This window comes from Lindgomyces ingoldianus, assembly GCF_010093535.1.
Source record: "Lindgomyces ingoldianus strain ATCC 200398 unplaced genomic scaffold BDR25scaffold_16, whole genome shotgun sequence".
NCBI lineage: Eukaryota > Fungi > Ascomycota > Dothideomycetes > Pleosporales > Lindgomycetaceae > Lindgomyces > Lindgomyces ingoldianus.
In genome coordinates, this window is record NW_022985177.1 from 724,059 (window position 1) to 740,210 (window position 16,152).

At 35.0% G+C, this 16,152-nt stretch overlaps 1 protein-coding gene across 1 annotated transcript; it reads left to right on the top strand.

The window, feature by feature from the left end:
* Positions 1 to 821: 821 nt before the first annotated feature.
* BDR25DRAFT_286978 (cytochrome P450) lies at positions 822 to 2,628 on the top strand (the record flags this gene model as incomplete). The annotated part of the gene is made up of 3 exons (XM_033688288.1): positions 822 to 1,272; positions 1,346 to 2,065; positions 2,116 to 2,628. The coding sequence occupies exons 1-3, from the start codon at positions 841 to 843 to the stop codon at positions 2,626 to 2,628; spliced, it is 1,665 nt and encodes a 554-aa protein (XP_033547609.1). The 5' UTR covers positions 822 to 840.
* Positions 2,629 to 16,152: the final 13,524 nt, after the last annotated feature.

Genomic DNA, 16,152 nt, shown 5'->3' on the forward strand with positions numbered 1-16,152 from the left:
TAGCTATAAAGTTAAAAGAAACTTGATAACTATTATATATAGCTATTGTCGCGTACAGCTATCCGTCTATATATATCCTTCTGCTGCGCTAGCTAGAAGGTTGGCCTTTTGGCAAACGCAACAGCTATTGTATTACTTATAAAGTAGTAGACTTAAAACATATAATAAAAAAGTAGCTATGTATATTTTTTTAACTTTTAATATTCTATTAATTTCTCTAATAAGTAATAAGCTACAATAGGTATTTTCTAGCACTTGTTCTATAATTATTTATAATACAGCATAGCTAAACTTTAATATAATTAAAGTTAGAAACCTATTGTAAGACTAAAAGATAACAAATATTCTTTAATACTTGATATATTATATAAAGTACATAGATTTTAGTCGAATTGTTGTTATATAATAAAAGGCTAATTATTAATAAAATTCTAACGCTGTGTAAAGAATTACTCTTTTATTATAATAATTGTAATAATATATTAATAAGAACAATAATTTATCGCAATAAAATACTATTATCGTTGTCTAGTCTAAACAGGTATGCTTGACTAACTTAGAGCATTTATGCAAGGTTAAATGTGTATGCGAGTGGGGCAGCACAAGTTAGATTATGCAACAGTACCCTGTCTAGTATTGCCTATTGCTTGGCTTTCTCCTGCACGTTAATTAATTAACTTCATCAAGCGCGTATGCACCTTTATGGCGAGGTAAGCGACCGTGCGTGTTTTATGGCAAGGCCACCTCCCGCGACTTCAATTCCCACTACCGCTTGTTACTCTGTCATTCCCCCCTCCAATCTTTCTTTGCCCATGCGCTGAGTGTAGACATCTGCCTGATATGTCAGTTTCTCTATTGTGGAGCATCCTTCTGCCCCCTCTTCTCTTCTTTGTCTTGACAATCTGGAATCTGGCTCGTAATTATCGTGAGGCGTGTAAAGTAGGCCTTCCGATCATCGTTGTCCCCATCAGCCCCGAGAATCCGATATGGATGATTCTCGCTCGACACTTCTTACCCATTCTGCAGTACATTCCCTTTGGCAATGGGTATTTTACCAGATTTTGCCATATCGGCTGGGAGTTCGACGAGAAGGCCCGAGCCCATCTTGAGCTAGGAGATGCTTTCATGTTTGCGACCCCAGGAAAGAATTGGATCTACCTGTGCAACGCGGATACCGCTCATGACATCATACGACGCGAGAGACAAGGAGATTTCGCGCGACCTGGGGAGTTAATGGCGTTCTTAGACGTATTCGGACCAAATATATCCACAGTGGGTGTCTACAATTTATTATAAACCTGCCGTTCCAAGGTCTGGTATAGCCGTTGGCTAACATTATTGATAGGTAAACGGACAGAATTGGCAGCGACAACGAAAGGTCAGTGCAGCAAGCTTCAATGAGCAGAGCAATGTTCTTGTTTGGAATGAGTCATTTCGGCAGGGCAAGCAAATGCTCCAGTACTGGCTTTCGGCGGGAAGTAAAGGAGTCAGCACCCTCGGATACGATACGAGAACACTTACGCTGGATGTTCTTGTTCATGCTGCATTCGGCAAGTCGTTTGATTTCCGGGGCAGCCATGAGAAGGCCAAATCGCAAGGACCCTTGAGTTACCGCGACGCACTCGCAATCGTTCTACACGATGCACTCTTGATGCTCGCGCTTGGACAGGGACTTGTTAGACGCTTGGCCTTCATTCCTAGACTTGGACGTCTCAGCGAGGCGGCAGATCAGTTCAAAAGCTATATGACGGACATGTTCAATGAGAGCTCGCAAGCCGAACATGGTCAGAAGGCTAGGGGCAACCTCATCAGCTCACTAGTTCGCGCATCTACGGACGAAAAGCTCATTACACCCGAGGAGGTCATCGGAAACGTTTTCGTCTTTAGTTTTGCCGGCCATGACACCACAGCACACTCATTTGCCTTCACATTCATGCTCTTAGCTGGACATTTAGAGGTGCAAGACTGGATATCCGAGGAAATCAGTTATGTCGTCAATGGTGAGCAAGACCTGGGGAATAGATACGAACTATTCCCTAGGCTAGTGCGGACTCTTGCTGTTCTTGTGGGTCCTCCAATTCCTCGTTGCGGTTGCCTCGCTGACCTAATGTGTAGCTCGAGACTCTACGTCTGTACAATCCATTGCTCAGTATCGTCAAGGGAACCGAAACTCAGGCTGCCCGGCTCACTATCGGGGAGCAGGACGTCCTTGTTCCTGCCGGTACACGTGTCATTGTGAACATCAACGCTCTCCACTCACTTCCACGATATTGGGGCGAAGATGGTTTGGAGTGGAAACCGTCCCGATGGATTCAGACGAAGCCTGGCAATGGTCCCGTGTATGACCGTGAACACATTGTAATGCCGGAACATGGTGCGTACATTCCCTGGGGAGAAGGCATGCGCACTTGTCCTGGAAAGAAGTTCTCGCAAGTGGAGCACGTCGCTGTCATGGCTTCCATCTTTTGTGAGCACTATGTAGTACCAGTGAGGCAGAAAGGGGAGGACGAGGTCGCAGCGAGAACACGTGCTCGGAACACAGTGAAGGATACTGGTATGCGACTGCTGTTGCAAATGTTTCACCCCGAGAAGACACCGCTAGAGTGGAAGAAGAGGCATAAAGATTAATTAGGCTAGTGTACGCGGGACACGTGAACCAGAACACTAAATTGGGTTATATAGGAGTAGTACCGCATACCGAAAAAGGCAGAATTATATATAAAATGCACTCCACGGCAGGGATACGGGTGAGGGAGAGGCGCACAGGGCTGGCGGCCTCAGGATGACCTCAGGAGCACGAAGCATGACATAAGGCATAGTACAGGACAGAACAGTTTGATTACAAGAGTCAAGAACGGAAGAACTGCGAATGCTGACGCCTACACTAGAGACTTTCCCTCAAATCTAAGAGTCTATTATTCCCAGCTTATTTAATATTTTCTTCCTCCTTACGCCGCTCAGCTCCTCTATTAGCAGTGCTACACGTCACATTTAGATGGCGATGATATTCTTTGAACAAAAATCAGGGAAAGATGATACTTGGTGTGCTATGGCAGAGAAGTTATATCGACTGGCTGGTTTGCGACTTCGGCGGAGCCGACATATTACTGCTCGACCGCCTTTTCAGTGTAATCCTTATAAAATATCTCGTTGAACACCTGTTTAATTAAATTCCTATATAGCTTAAATATCTTACTTAACACACTCTAATAATGTTTTTTTATTATAATTATAAAGTAGGTTAGAGAGAATAAATCTTGTAACGTACTCTATAAGCAAGTTACTTAGACACTTAAGTTACTTACTTTTACTAAAACTACACTAAACTACTTTTTCTATTGTCAGATATGCGCACCTACTGTCAAGACAGGAGGAACGCTGGACGAAAGCTGCTACATAGTACGAGCAATAAGCTCGAACAGTATGTTGCTGCAAATTGCAGCATGTTGCAGCATTTTGCAATATTTTGCAACAAATTGCAGCATGTTGCAAGCTGGTCGCGCATAGGGCTAGTGCGCGAGGGACTCGGACCGGAAAAACAAAGCCGAGCAACACGAGCAGAGCAGAAAAAGAAGAAAAAGGATCAATCAATCAATACAATCAATCATCATCCCATACATCATATCCAAAACCCATCATTCATCTCAGGAAGCCTAGAAACAGTGCTTTAATCTGACAATTAAGAGTCTCAGTGCCTCCATCAATACAAAATGGCCACCCAGCCTCCTCGAGACGCGACAGTCGTCCTTCGAGACCACACCGACTACAGAGCCTGGATGATGCAGCTGCAATTGAGATGTGTAGCGCACAGCATCTGGCCGCAAGTGGATCCTAAGTTGACCATCCAAATGATCTCCAAACCAAGAGCTCTAGAGATGCCGCTAATAGCTAAGTTTTCACCAGCCTCTAACGTTAAAACGCCTACGCACATAAACAAGCTATTAACAAGCAGTCTTAGAACCTTTAAAGAAGCTATTAAATACTACAAGATTAAGGCTAACAGGTACAAAAGTAATAGACATAATTATAAAAGAGAGTAATTAAGTGTGAAGCTATGTGGAGCACCAAAGACATGAGGAACTGGATTGTATTGCTAAAGGAGGGCAACTACGGGTTTATATAGTACTAGATGAACCCATCATGTGACTTAAGGCCACCAATAGCTCTAGGCTGCAGCAGGTGGCATTGCTAGGCAGCAGTACGCCAAAGGAGTGTTGGTGGCTAGCGCATGGAGAGCTCCGTAACTGCAAACATTAAGCTTCTAACAGATTATTATCTTTATCTAGTTAACAGTTAGCCTGCATCTGCAGTGTACATGCTGTTCCCTAGATTAACTACTTAGACAGTAGATTACAAACTTTAAAGCTATAGTTAGTGTTAATAACTAATTTAAATAAAAACACGTGTGTAACTAATATAATACATCTTTAAAGCTGCTAAAAAACATAAGCACATAGAACCTATAGCTAGCAGAGTATAATTATGCTGCTATAGAAGTAGAGACATAAAATGTTCTAGAAAAAACGCAGTTTAATGCTGTTATAAAGGACTTTCTAACTACTATAAATAAAGTTGCCTCTTATTAGTCTATAACTTTTTAGGAAAGTAGACAGTTTACACTAAACATAAATTAAAAAGAAATAATAAAGCGCTTTTAAAAACACATAATGTTAAATCATCTAATACATATAAAAAAGCATAAAGCTGCCTTTATAATAAATAACTTATTATATTTTACTAAAAGTAAAAAAACTACCTAGGGCATAAACAGAGACGCCTGTAGTGCAGAAGTTGTAATGTTAAGAAAATAAAGTAGACCTTAATATTAATATTATTAAGAAAATAATAAAAAGTTATTTTTAAGCTAAAAACCTACTAAAATAAAAAGCACTAAATGTTCTACATGTAGACACATCTATGCACTAAAGAATTACTTCTATGTCTATCTAGATAAAGCACTAAACTAGTAAATGCTAAATAAAAAAGTTAAAAAGCTTATAGCATTAAAGCATAAGTATAACTTAGAATTTTAAGGCCTACTTAGTGTCACGATTGTGCACGAGTAAGGTTATAGAGCTTCACAGAGGTCTAGTTTAATTACTACGTGAGGTATTATAGTAGGTACAAGACGTTGTGTGAGGAACAGGAAGGTTTAGAAGGAAATTAGCAATTAAATACTTAGCTTAGAAGTCTAAGCGCTTTAGGTATAAATTAAGCCTGTTCTAGGTTTAGTTAGTGTTAAAGCAGTTTATGCTTAAGTTTATGTCTGTGTTGTGTTATGTTTATGTTAGACGTGCACTAATAATACTCTAGTACGCGTCTAATACAGTTATGTCTAGGATCTAGGGAGGATACTGTGACAGTACCCCCCCTCTTATTAGGAAGGGAATCCTTTACATTAGTAGTTCTAGCATTAGGTTGTCTTTGTTAGGGTACAGGTTTAGTTTAGATAGGTATTAGGCGTGGAATTAGGTTACTGCAGAGTTCTCTTGCAGGGCTTCTGCGGGTTCCTACAACAGTTTGTTATTGTCAGATTGAAGCACTGTTTCTAGGCTTCCTGAGATGAATGATGGGTTTGGATATGATGTATGGGATGATTAATTGATTGTCTTGATTGTGTTGATTTATCGATCCTTTTTCTGCTCTACTTGTGTTGCTCGGCTTTTTGTTTTGCCGATCCGAGTCCCTCGCGCACTTGCCCTATGCGCGACCAGCTTGCAAAATGCTGCAATTTTCTGCAATTTGCTGCAAACTGCTGCAACATGCTGCAATTTGCTGCAACATGCTGCAAAATGCTGCAAACTACAGCAACATACTGTTCAAGCTTATTGCTCGTACTATGTAGCAGCTTTCGTCAAGCGTTCCTCCTGTCTTGACAGTAGGTGCGCAAATCTGACACACCCCCTCAGCTTGGACATGCTTCAAGCTAGTTCCCGATTGCGCAACCTTAGTATGCTTCCAGGGCTTCCATTCTTGCTTCAATCTCTTCCATATCCGCTTCCTGACTGACTATCCTCTCCCTGACGTCAACTAGCCGAATTTGCTGAAGAAAGCTTGGCCATTTGCTGACTAGAAGCGCTTTAGTGAGTCTGTCTGCAAGCATCTTGCTAGAGGGGACATGGACAACCTTAATTGTTTGTCAAGAGACTTCCTGTTAGAGCTAGTAGTTATGGATGTTAACATGTTAGAGCTTAGTTTAAAGTCAAGATATCTCTTTGTTTACTAGTTAGATTGTCTGCTTGTTGTTGCACTAGATTATAATAGTTAAATTAGGCAGCTTAACCTATAGTTTATTAAGAAGCATTTTTGTAAACATAGCTTCCTTAGCAACTTAGAACAGTGCAAGTAATTCTGCTTTTGTTATTAACATTATAACTATATCTTATTTATTTACTTGCTATGCAATCTATCTGCTAAATAGTTAAATAACATAGCCCTAAAAGCTCTTCCTATCTAGTGTATTATCTGTAAATAACATATTGCTTACTACTATAAAGTAGTCTTCTCCTCCTAATTAGAGTGCGTACGTCTGTGTCGCATGTAGGTACAGGATGACTTGATTAGCTGCATCCTAATAGTTAGATGCGGGATTTGTGAGAAACTGTGCAAGGCGTGATGTAGCAAAGGTAATGTCTAGTCTTATAGTAACTGCTGCAAAGAGCAGAGATCTAATCTTCTGCTAATATTAATTTACTTCTAATAGGGTTGTAAAACTAGATTACAGCATAAGTTTAATCCTACTTATAGGTGTAGCATGCTGCAGGTTTTTTCTATTAGCTAGCCTAGCTATCTTATTAATATATAATGCCTATAATAGCTAAATTAATTATTGCTATTAATCTTTAATAATCTTAACTTCTAGGAACTATTATAGGTCCTTGCCTCCTGTTAGGGTATACTTCTCTTGTAACTAGTCTACTACACGCTGTGCATCTGCTTTAGAGCCTTTCTTGTACGCAATAATAAGGTTGTCTATGTAAAAGAAGACAAATATTCTAGCTTTAGTTATGTAGTAGGGTTTATATAGGGCAGCTAAAAACCTAAGGCCTTTAAAAGTTATTATAAAATAGTGTTGCTAGAGTAAAGAAGAAATTTATAGGCTGTATAGTGCTTTTTAAAGCTTTAGTATTATACCTAGTTTCTAATAGCCTCTTAGCATTTGCATGTAGATATCACAGTTAATTGCTGCATGTATAAACATGTTAGTTACATTATATTGTTTAAGCTCTAGGTTAAAGTGTGCAAATATTACTATTAGCATTTAAAATAAGCGTCCTGCTAGGGTAGCAGTGTAGGTATCTTGTGTAGTAATGTTTCTCTATTAATTGCTGTAGACTACTAGTTACGCCTTACATCTTTATAATCTATAGTGCTTGTTAAGCTTGTAGGTGTACACCTACATATAATCTAGAATCTGCTGTCTAGCTGCCTTAATTAGCTTTATCTAGACCTCTGTCTAGGATTTTATTGTCTAATAACTGTTTAGGTGTGTTCTTTCTACTGCCTTAAACATCTTATGTAAAGGGTGCTTCTCTAGTTATTTTTAAGTTAATAGTAAAAGTAGCAGCTAGCTTCTATAAAGTGTCTTTCTTTTAAATAGCATTTTTATTAATGCTGCTTTATCTAGCGTTTTGCTACTATACTTTCTTACACTTTTAAATCTTATGCTAGCTATAAAGGCTGCAGCCTATAGTACAGTTTTTAACAACCCTATTTAGCTTAGCTTTAGTGCTGCTCTAGCTATTAACTGCATAAGTAATGCTGCAGGTAGCAGAGTGTTTAAAGAAGATAAATAGTTATCTCTAATCTTCCTTCTCTAATAGTAGCCTAGTAGGTCTACTTTGTTAAAATTTAATGTATTGTCTATAGTATTGTCTTTATAGAACAACTCTGTCTTTAGCTAATAACTAGGTGTTAGAAGCTTAATTATTTTAATATATGTAGTAATTTCCTTTACTATGTTATACATAAGGTTATCTATTAAGTCTTTAGGCTTACTACTAAAGATTAAGTGTTTGTTAAAAATAATATTATGTGTATAGATTACTTTTACTAGTAGTAGTATCTATATATAGTAGATGTTTAATAATTAGTACCTAACTAGATATCTAATCTACGCCTTTAGGTCTAGCCTCTGTAGCCTAGATTTATTCTAATGTGTGTTATTAGTTATTATAAATGCTTTATAGCTATAGGCTTTTAGATGTGTAAAGCTTAGCTTTTAAATTAATGTAATAACTCTATTATTTAAAGCTGCTTATGTAAAGAAGATCTTATATAGTGTCTTCTAGTTGTTAGCATAGTTTAGCGTCTAATTGTATAGGTATACGCCAGCTCTAGTAATGTATAGCTATACGTTCTATAGTAAGTTAGCATCTAGTTATATAGCCTATAACTTCTTCTTATTTACACTCTCTAAGCGTTTAGCTTCTCTGTTCTAGGCTTGTGTATCTAGTGCTAAAGGCTTAACAGTTATTTTATGCAATGCTAGCTAGTGTTCTACTTCTAGTTTTACTATTATAATCTTATTATTAGCTTTAATAACTTTTATAGTAATATTATAATAGTTCTTTAAAAAAAGAATAAAGATTATAAAACCTTTAATAATTAATTTAGTAGGCTTATTATCTTTAAAGTAAAGGTCTTACTAAAGGCTAAAATACTTATTAGTAATTAGTATTTAACTTTGCTTTTTTATAATGCTTTATGCTTTATATGCATAGAAATTAATTAATAGTCTTTTACTAGGTCTACTATTACTAATTTGTAGTGCGCAGCTAATTTATTGTTGTATCTTAGCTCTGCTACATAAGTTATATTAGACTGTTGTAATTCTTTTAATTTACACCCTCTTAGCTTACTATATAAGGTGTTAAAGTGTAGCTAGTCTAGAGTGTCCTAGACGCTTATGCTATAGCTCTACTAATGCTTATTATAGACTATGTTTAGTTCTTATGTTAATTATGTGTGTATAATATAAGCCCTTCTGTAGTAGATAGTACTTTAACACTTATTAGCTATAGATCTCTATAAGATCTCTAATTATTATCCTGTCTAAGGCCTTTAAAGCAGTTAGCTCTGCTTATGTGTCCTACTAGATTCCTTTCTGTTGCAGTAGGCAGAACAAGACTAGGTTGCACAGCAGGTCTAGGCACAGTGCAGCGTTATAAAGTACAAGACTGTATGCTTAACTATGTGTTCTATACTTACTTTTTAGGCTTAGTGTAATTAATCTATAGCTTTAAATCTATATATAAGAGTTTCTAGACTAAATAAAGTCTTTTAGTGTTAGTAGATAATAGTTATAGATCTAATTAAAATTATTTATAATGTAGTATATTAAGCCTAAGTTAAAAATAAATAATTCTTTTAGTAGATATTTATTCTAGTTTAAATTAACTATAGCTAGTAATGCAGCTGCCTTAACTCTTAATACTTTCTAGCTTTTAAGTTAGTCTTTTTATATCTTTAGTGTAAGTGTATGTAAACTCTTTAGAATTAGTATTCTTAAATTATGTCTGCGCTGCCTTTTTAGTAGGCCTTAAAATTCTAAGTTATGCTTATGCTTTAATACTATAAGCTCTTTAACTTTTTTATTTAGCATCTACTAGTCTAGTGCTCTGTCTAGATAGACATAAAAGCAGTCCTTTAGTGCATAGATATGTCTATATGTAGGACATTTAGTGCCTTCTGTTTTAGTAAGTTTCTAGCTTAAAGATAACTTCTTATTATCTTCTTAATAATGTTAATGTTAAGGTCTACTTTATTTTCTTAACATTACAACTTCTGCACTATAGGCGTCTTTATTTGTGCCCTAGGTAGTCTTTCTACTTTTAGTAAAGTATAATAAGTTATTTGTTATAAAGGCAGCTTTATGCTTTTTTATATGTATTAAATAATTTAATATTATATGTTTTTAAAAGCGCTTTATTATTTTTTTTAATTTATGTCTAGTGCAAACTATTTGCTTTCCTAAAAGGTTATAGACTAATAAAGGGCAACTTTATTTATAGTAGTTAGAAAGTCCTTTGCTACAGCATTAAACTGCGTTGTTTCTAGAACATTTTGTGTCTCTGCTTCTGTAGCAGCGTAGTCATACTCTGCTAGCTACAGGTTCTATATGCTCGCGTTTCTTAGCAGCTTTAGAGATGTATTATATTAGTTACACACATGTTCTTATTTAAATTAGTTATTAACACTTACTATAGCTTTAAAGTTTATAATCTACTATCTAAGTAGTTAATCTAGGGAACAGCATGTACGCTGCAGATGCGGGCTAACTATTAACTAGATAAAGACAATAATCTATTAAAGGCTTAATTACTCTCTTTTATAATTATGTCTATTACTCTTGTACTTGTTAGCCTTAATCTTGTAGTATTTAATAGCTTCTTTAAAGGCTCTAACACTACTTGTTAATAGCTTGTTTAGGTGCGTAGGCGTTTTAATGTTAGAGGCTGGTGAAAACTTAGCTATTAGCGGCATCTCTAGAGCTCTTAGTTTGGAGATCATTTAGATGGTCAACTTAGGATCCACTTGCGGCCAGATGCTGTGCGCTACACATCTTAATTGCAGCTGCATCATCCAGGCTCTGTAGTCGGTGTGGTCTCGAAGGACGACTGTCGCGTCTCAAGGAGGCTGGGTGGCCATTTTGTATTGATAGAGGCACTAAGACTCTTAATTATTAGATTAAAGCACTGTTTCTAGGCTTCCTAAGATGAATAATAGGTTTAGATATAATGTATAGGATAATTAATTAATTGTCTTAATTGTGTTAATTTATTAATCCTTTTTCTGCTCTACTTGTGTTGCTTGGCTTTTTGTTTTGCTGATCTGAGTCCCTTGCGCACTTGCCCTATGCGCGACCAGCTTGCAAAATGCTGCAATTTTCTGCAATTTGCTGCAAACTGCTGCAACATGCTGCAATTTGCTGCAACATGCTGCAAAATGCTGCAATTTACAGCAACATACTGTTCGAGCTTATTGCTCGTACTATGTAGCAGCTTTCGTCAAGCGTTCCTCCTGTCTTGACAGTAGGTGCGCAAATCTGACAGTTATATCTAGTCTATTTTATAAGGTATTTATAGGTACGTTTTTTCTTGTTAAACTAGATCTATTTAATGTTTTCTACAACGTATTCTAGTTTGTTGTTTATAATAATAGGTTTAGGTGGCAGGTTTAGCTGTCTAGGTAGATAGTTAGATTTAGGGGCTGCTTAGCGCAGCAACAATACGTGGAACACAGGGTGTATCTTTATGCTGTCAGGTAGGATTAATTAGTAAGCGTGCAATAAGACTATATAAGCTACTATAAAGGGGCTAAAGTTCTTCTAATTAAGTTTCTTTAATTATTAGTTTGTTTAGATATTTCTAGCGTCTAGCTAGACCTTCTCGCCAGCTGCATACACAGGGGCGGGGGTTTAGGATTAGTTTGCGTACTCTTATTAAAAAGCTTAAGCCTATGTAAGCTCTTTATAAACATATTTAGATATGTTTTAGATTTTATTAATAAGTCTATTTACGTCTGTTACTTATACAGATTAATAAGTTAGTTAAAAGGTATTTATAGGTAGTTTAAATCTTATTTAAGGGTAGTATTTGTAGTTTGCTAAGAACAGGGATACTTGCGTTAATTTAGATGTTGTGTTATTAGCTTTAAACTATGCTATAGCTAACTATTTTACCTAGTTATCCTGCTAGTAGTTTGTGTACACTTATAGAACTTATTCTATTACAGCGTTTACGTTCTTAGTCTAGCTGTTAGTCTCTAGGTAAAAAGCTGTAGATAAATAGGGGATAATTTAGAGCTGTTTATAGAGTTTGTCTTAGAAGGCTAAGACAAACTGTGTACCTCTGTCTAATATAATTATGTTAAGCAGGCTATAGTAAACCTATACATATTAGTAGAATAACTAGGCTATATTAGGGGCAGTTATAGAGGAACATAGTATTAGGTGTTAATACTTAGTTAAGCAATTAACAACTACTATAATATTTATGTACCCTTTAGATAAGAGTAGGTTTATAATAAAATTAATTAATATGTCTTTCTAAGCTTGTTTAGAGATTAAGAGTAGTTTAAGTAGGCTATTATACCTTTCTTAAGAGGCCTTTACTTTACAGCAAGTATAGCAACATAATACGTATTAGCGTACAGTATAGAACATGCGGGGCTAGTAGTACTCTCTCTGTAGTAGGTTAAGAGTCTTTTCTCTGCCTAGGTGTCCTTTAACAGGCAAGTTATGTACAATTTAGAGTAGTTTAATTCTTAGTTTATTAAAATTAAGGATTATAAGTTAGTTACAGTAATACAGCTTGCTATTTTAGTTTTTATAGTTAGCTAGTGTTACTTTCTTTAACTAACTAGCGCTGTTTTAGAGCAGGTCTAAGGTTTCTTAGATAAATTTATTATTTAGATACTTATTAGCAATAATCTAATTAATTATCTAATCTGTTTTATTTAGGTTAAGGTCTAAGAATAGCTTAAGTTAGAGTAAAGTTTAGTGTTAAGCCTTTTACACTTTTTTCTAAGCAGGGACGTCTTAGGATTGCCTTATAAGGGCATCTAGTTTCCCTCTGTCTTAACTAGGACAATAAGTAATCTTAAAATTAAAATAGAACAGGTATTTAAACTAACAGGCTTATTAGTAGCTAAGTTATTTTATAGTTATAAAGTACTGCAAGTTCTTGTAGTTAGATAGAACCTGTATTAGATGCGCTGCACCTTCTAGTTTAGGTTGCTATTGTTTAAAGTAGCGTACTATAGCAAGTAATTCCTTGTTATAGATCTTATAATTACCTTCTGCAGAACTTATTCTTTTTAAGAAGTATGTAATAGGCCTAATAGTCCTATCTAGCTTAGTCTAGAAGAGAACTCCTGCTACTACATAGTCTAAGGCATTAGCTTCTACAAGTATTAGTAGTTTAGAGTTAAAGTAGCAGAGTATTAAAGCTTTAGTAAAGGCTTTCTTTAGCTAGTTAAAGGACTGTTAGTAATTTAAGTTAAAGTTAAATTAGACCCTTTTCTTAGTAAGTATAATTATAGGGCTTACTAGCTGCAAGAAGTTGTTAATAAATTATTAGTAAAAGTTAGCAAATTTTATAAAGGCTTAAACATCTTTTATGTTCTTTAGGTATTGCTAATCTAGCACAGTCTAAACCTTAACAAGGTCTATTTAAATGCTATCTGTAGAGATTACATATTCTAAATATGTGACCTTTAATTAGTAGAACTTGCATTTGTCTATATTAAGTTGTAGACCTACTTCTTCTATAGCCTTTAGCACTAGGCGTACATGCTGTTTGTGCTCTAAAAGGCTATTGCTGTAGATTAGAATATTATTAATATACACAGTGCAGAACATGTCTAGGTAGGGTTAAAGTAAGTTGTTTACAAAATGTTAAAAAGTACTAGGCGCGTTAGCTAAGCTAAAGGGCATTACTAGGTACTTAAATAGTTTATATTAGGTCTAAAACGCTGTTAGCTACTTATTACCCTTTACTATTCTTAGCTTATTAAAGGCAGCAATAATATTTAACTTTATAAAATACTTTGCTTTACTTAGTTAGCTTAGGGTTTCTTGTAAAAAAGGAATTAAGTATTAGTTCTTAATAGTAATAGTGTTTAGTCCTTAGTAGTTAACATAGAATTAAAGCCTACCTCTAGGTTTCTTTATAAATAGTATAGGTAACGCTACTAGTAAGAAGCTAGCTTAAATAAACCTTTTTTCTAGGTTCTTATTAAGGTATTTTTAGAGCACTTTTAATTTATTTAGCAACATTCTATATAGTAGCCTATAACTAGGTTATTTACTAGGCTTAAGAGTTATCTAGTAATTATACAAACATTATATTAAAAGCTTATTAGACTTATCTTAGAAAAAAACATGCAACAAGTTATAGTAGTCTTAAAGAACTATTATTCTTAGGTTAGTGTGTTTTTAAGGAGCTAAAGCTTAGTCTATATTAGAAATTATAACTGCGTAGATTTTATAATCTAGTTGTTAAGCTAGGGTCACAAATAAGGCAGGTTCTATGTAGCAGATGTCTATCTGCTGTTTAAGTCCTAGTTTATGTCTAAATTAGGTAAGTAGAGGTTCCTTAAAGGCTTTTTTTTTTTTAGGTTTAGGCAGTTATTAAATTATTTTACATAGCTTATCTTAGTAAAAGGCCTAGCTTATTAGCCTTACTTAGGTAGTTTTTCTCTAGGTTATTAAAAAGTAGGTCTAGAAACCTTTTATATTAAGTGCTATTTAGGTGTTGTTTAGGTGTAAGCGTAAGCATATGTCTTAGCATTAAAAAAAGTTAAAGTTTAAAACTTACTCTTAGTAATTAAAGGCAACCTTATGCTAATACAGCTATAGTTGTCCTAGGATTAAGTTATAACATCCTGTGTTTATTACATAGAGTTTAATCTACTTCTTATAGTGTTAGTAGGTAATTGTAATAGTTATAGTACAAAAAATAGAACCTTTTTTAAGTTGTTTTCTATTAAATCTAGTTAAGTAAATTATTTAGGTAAGTAGTGTTAATTAAAGATTTAGTTTACGCGCTAGTTCTTTATTAATGTAACTTATGCTGTTTACTCCTAAGTTAATAAGAGCTTATATTAGGGCTAATATAGTTCTTTATTATAAATATATAAGAATATTAACTTAGTACTTCTAGTTATTAGTAGAGGACTTAGCTTATAAGTTAGCAGAGATCTAGTGTTAAATTAGTTCTAAAGGGCGACTTAGCCCTAGGACAAGCCTTTTTGCAGGCTCCTACTGCTATAGCTGCAGCTACATTAAGAGTAGCAAGAGGGATTAAGGCTTAAATATAAGTTAAAGCCCTTATAGAAATAAGATTAAAATAGTAAGAATCTTTAATAAGTGCTAGCAGCGCTACTTACACAGACTTAAGGAAAAAGAATAGAGCAGTTTTAGAAGATATAACTATACTTACTACACTTAAAGCATTAACCTTTTTTTCTGCAATCTTTACGCTTTCTAGAACTAACTAGAGCATAATTTAAATTAATTTTTATTATGTTAGGGTCCTTATTTACAACTACGCTAGTTTAGGGGCGTATTAGGGCTTGTACAGGGAGGAACCTTATGTTATTATTGTAGGTAGCAATTAGGTTCGCATACGCGTTAAGGTTGTTTAGGAGGGGTTCTTCTACTATAGCGCGTTACAGTTTAGTTAAAAGGGAGTTATATAGGGCTATAATTAGACCTATTTTATTTAGGCCTGTATTAGATGCAAGTTAGTAGAACTTAGTAAAGTGTAAAGTAAAGCTTTTTCTTTTTTATTATAAGGTATTTAGGTAACTTAGGGCTGTTAACTTTTTATTTAAGTCTTTATAAGTTACTTACAGGAACGCTATAAATTAATCTAGGTTAATAATATCTTTATTTATTAGTAAGTTAATTAAGGCTGTTATGTTATAGTTAAGTTAAAAGTAGGCATATAGTAACTAAAAGCGTTTAAAAGGGAATTAGTCTATGTTTCCTTTAAGTTTATATTAGAGCTTGTGTAGGAAGGAAAGTAGGTCTTTCTATTTTCTATTAAACAGCAGGGGATTAGGGAGTTAGTTAGATTTTATTACTAAGTTAAAAAGGTTACAGGTTGTAGGCAGTGTTAGGCAAAAGAGAGTTAAGCTATCTCTAGACTTCTAGGTAGGCTTTAAGGCTAGTAAGTTCTTAGTTCCTACTACTATAACAAAAGTTAAGGCAGAAATAGACTGTTTAATAACACAAAGCTGTTCTTTAAAGTCCTTTTAAAAAGCTTTAAAGCTTACAACATAGCAGCTTTTCTATAGAGTAAGCGCTTTTTAAAAGGCTTCTTAGCTTACTTTAATAGCTTAAAGTTATGTAAGTACTAAGCTTATTAGATTAGATTTAGAGGCTATTCTTAGCTAAAGTTTTAACACAATATAATGTTATAATTATGCACAAGTAAGGTTATAGAGCTTTACAGAGGTCTAGTTTTGTCAGATATGCGCACCTACTGTCAAGACAGGAGGAACGTTTGACGAAAGCTGCTACATAGTACGAGCAATAAGCTCGAACGGTATGTTGCTGCAAATTGCTGCATTTTGCAGCATTTTGCAGCATGTTGCAGCAAATTGCAGCATTTTGCAGCATGTTGCAGCAAATTGCAGCATTTT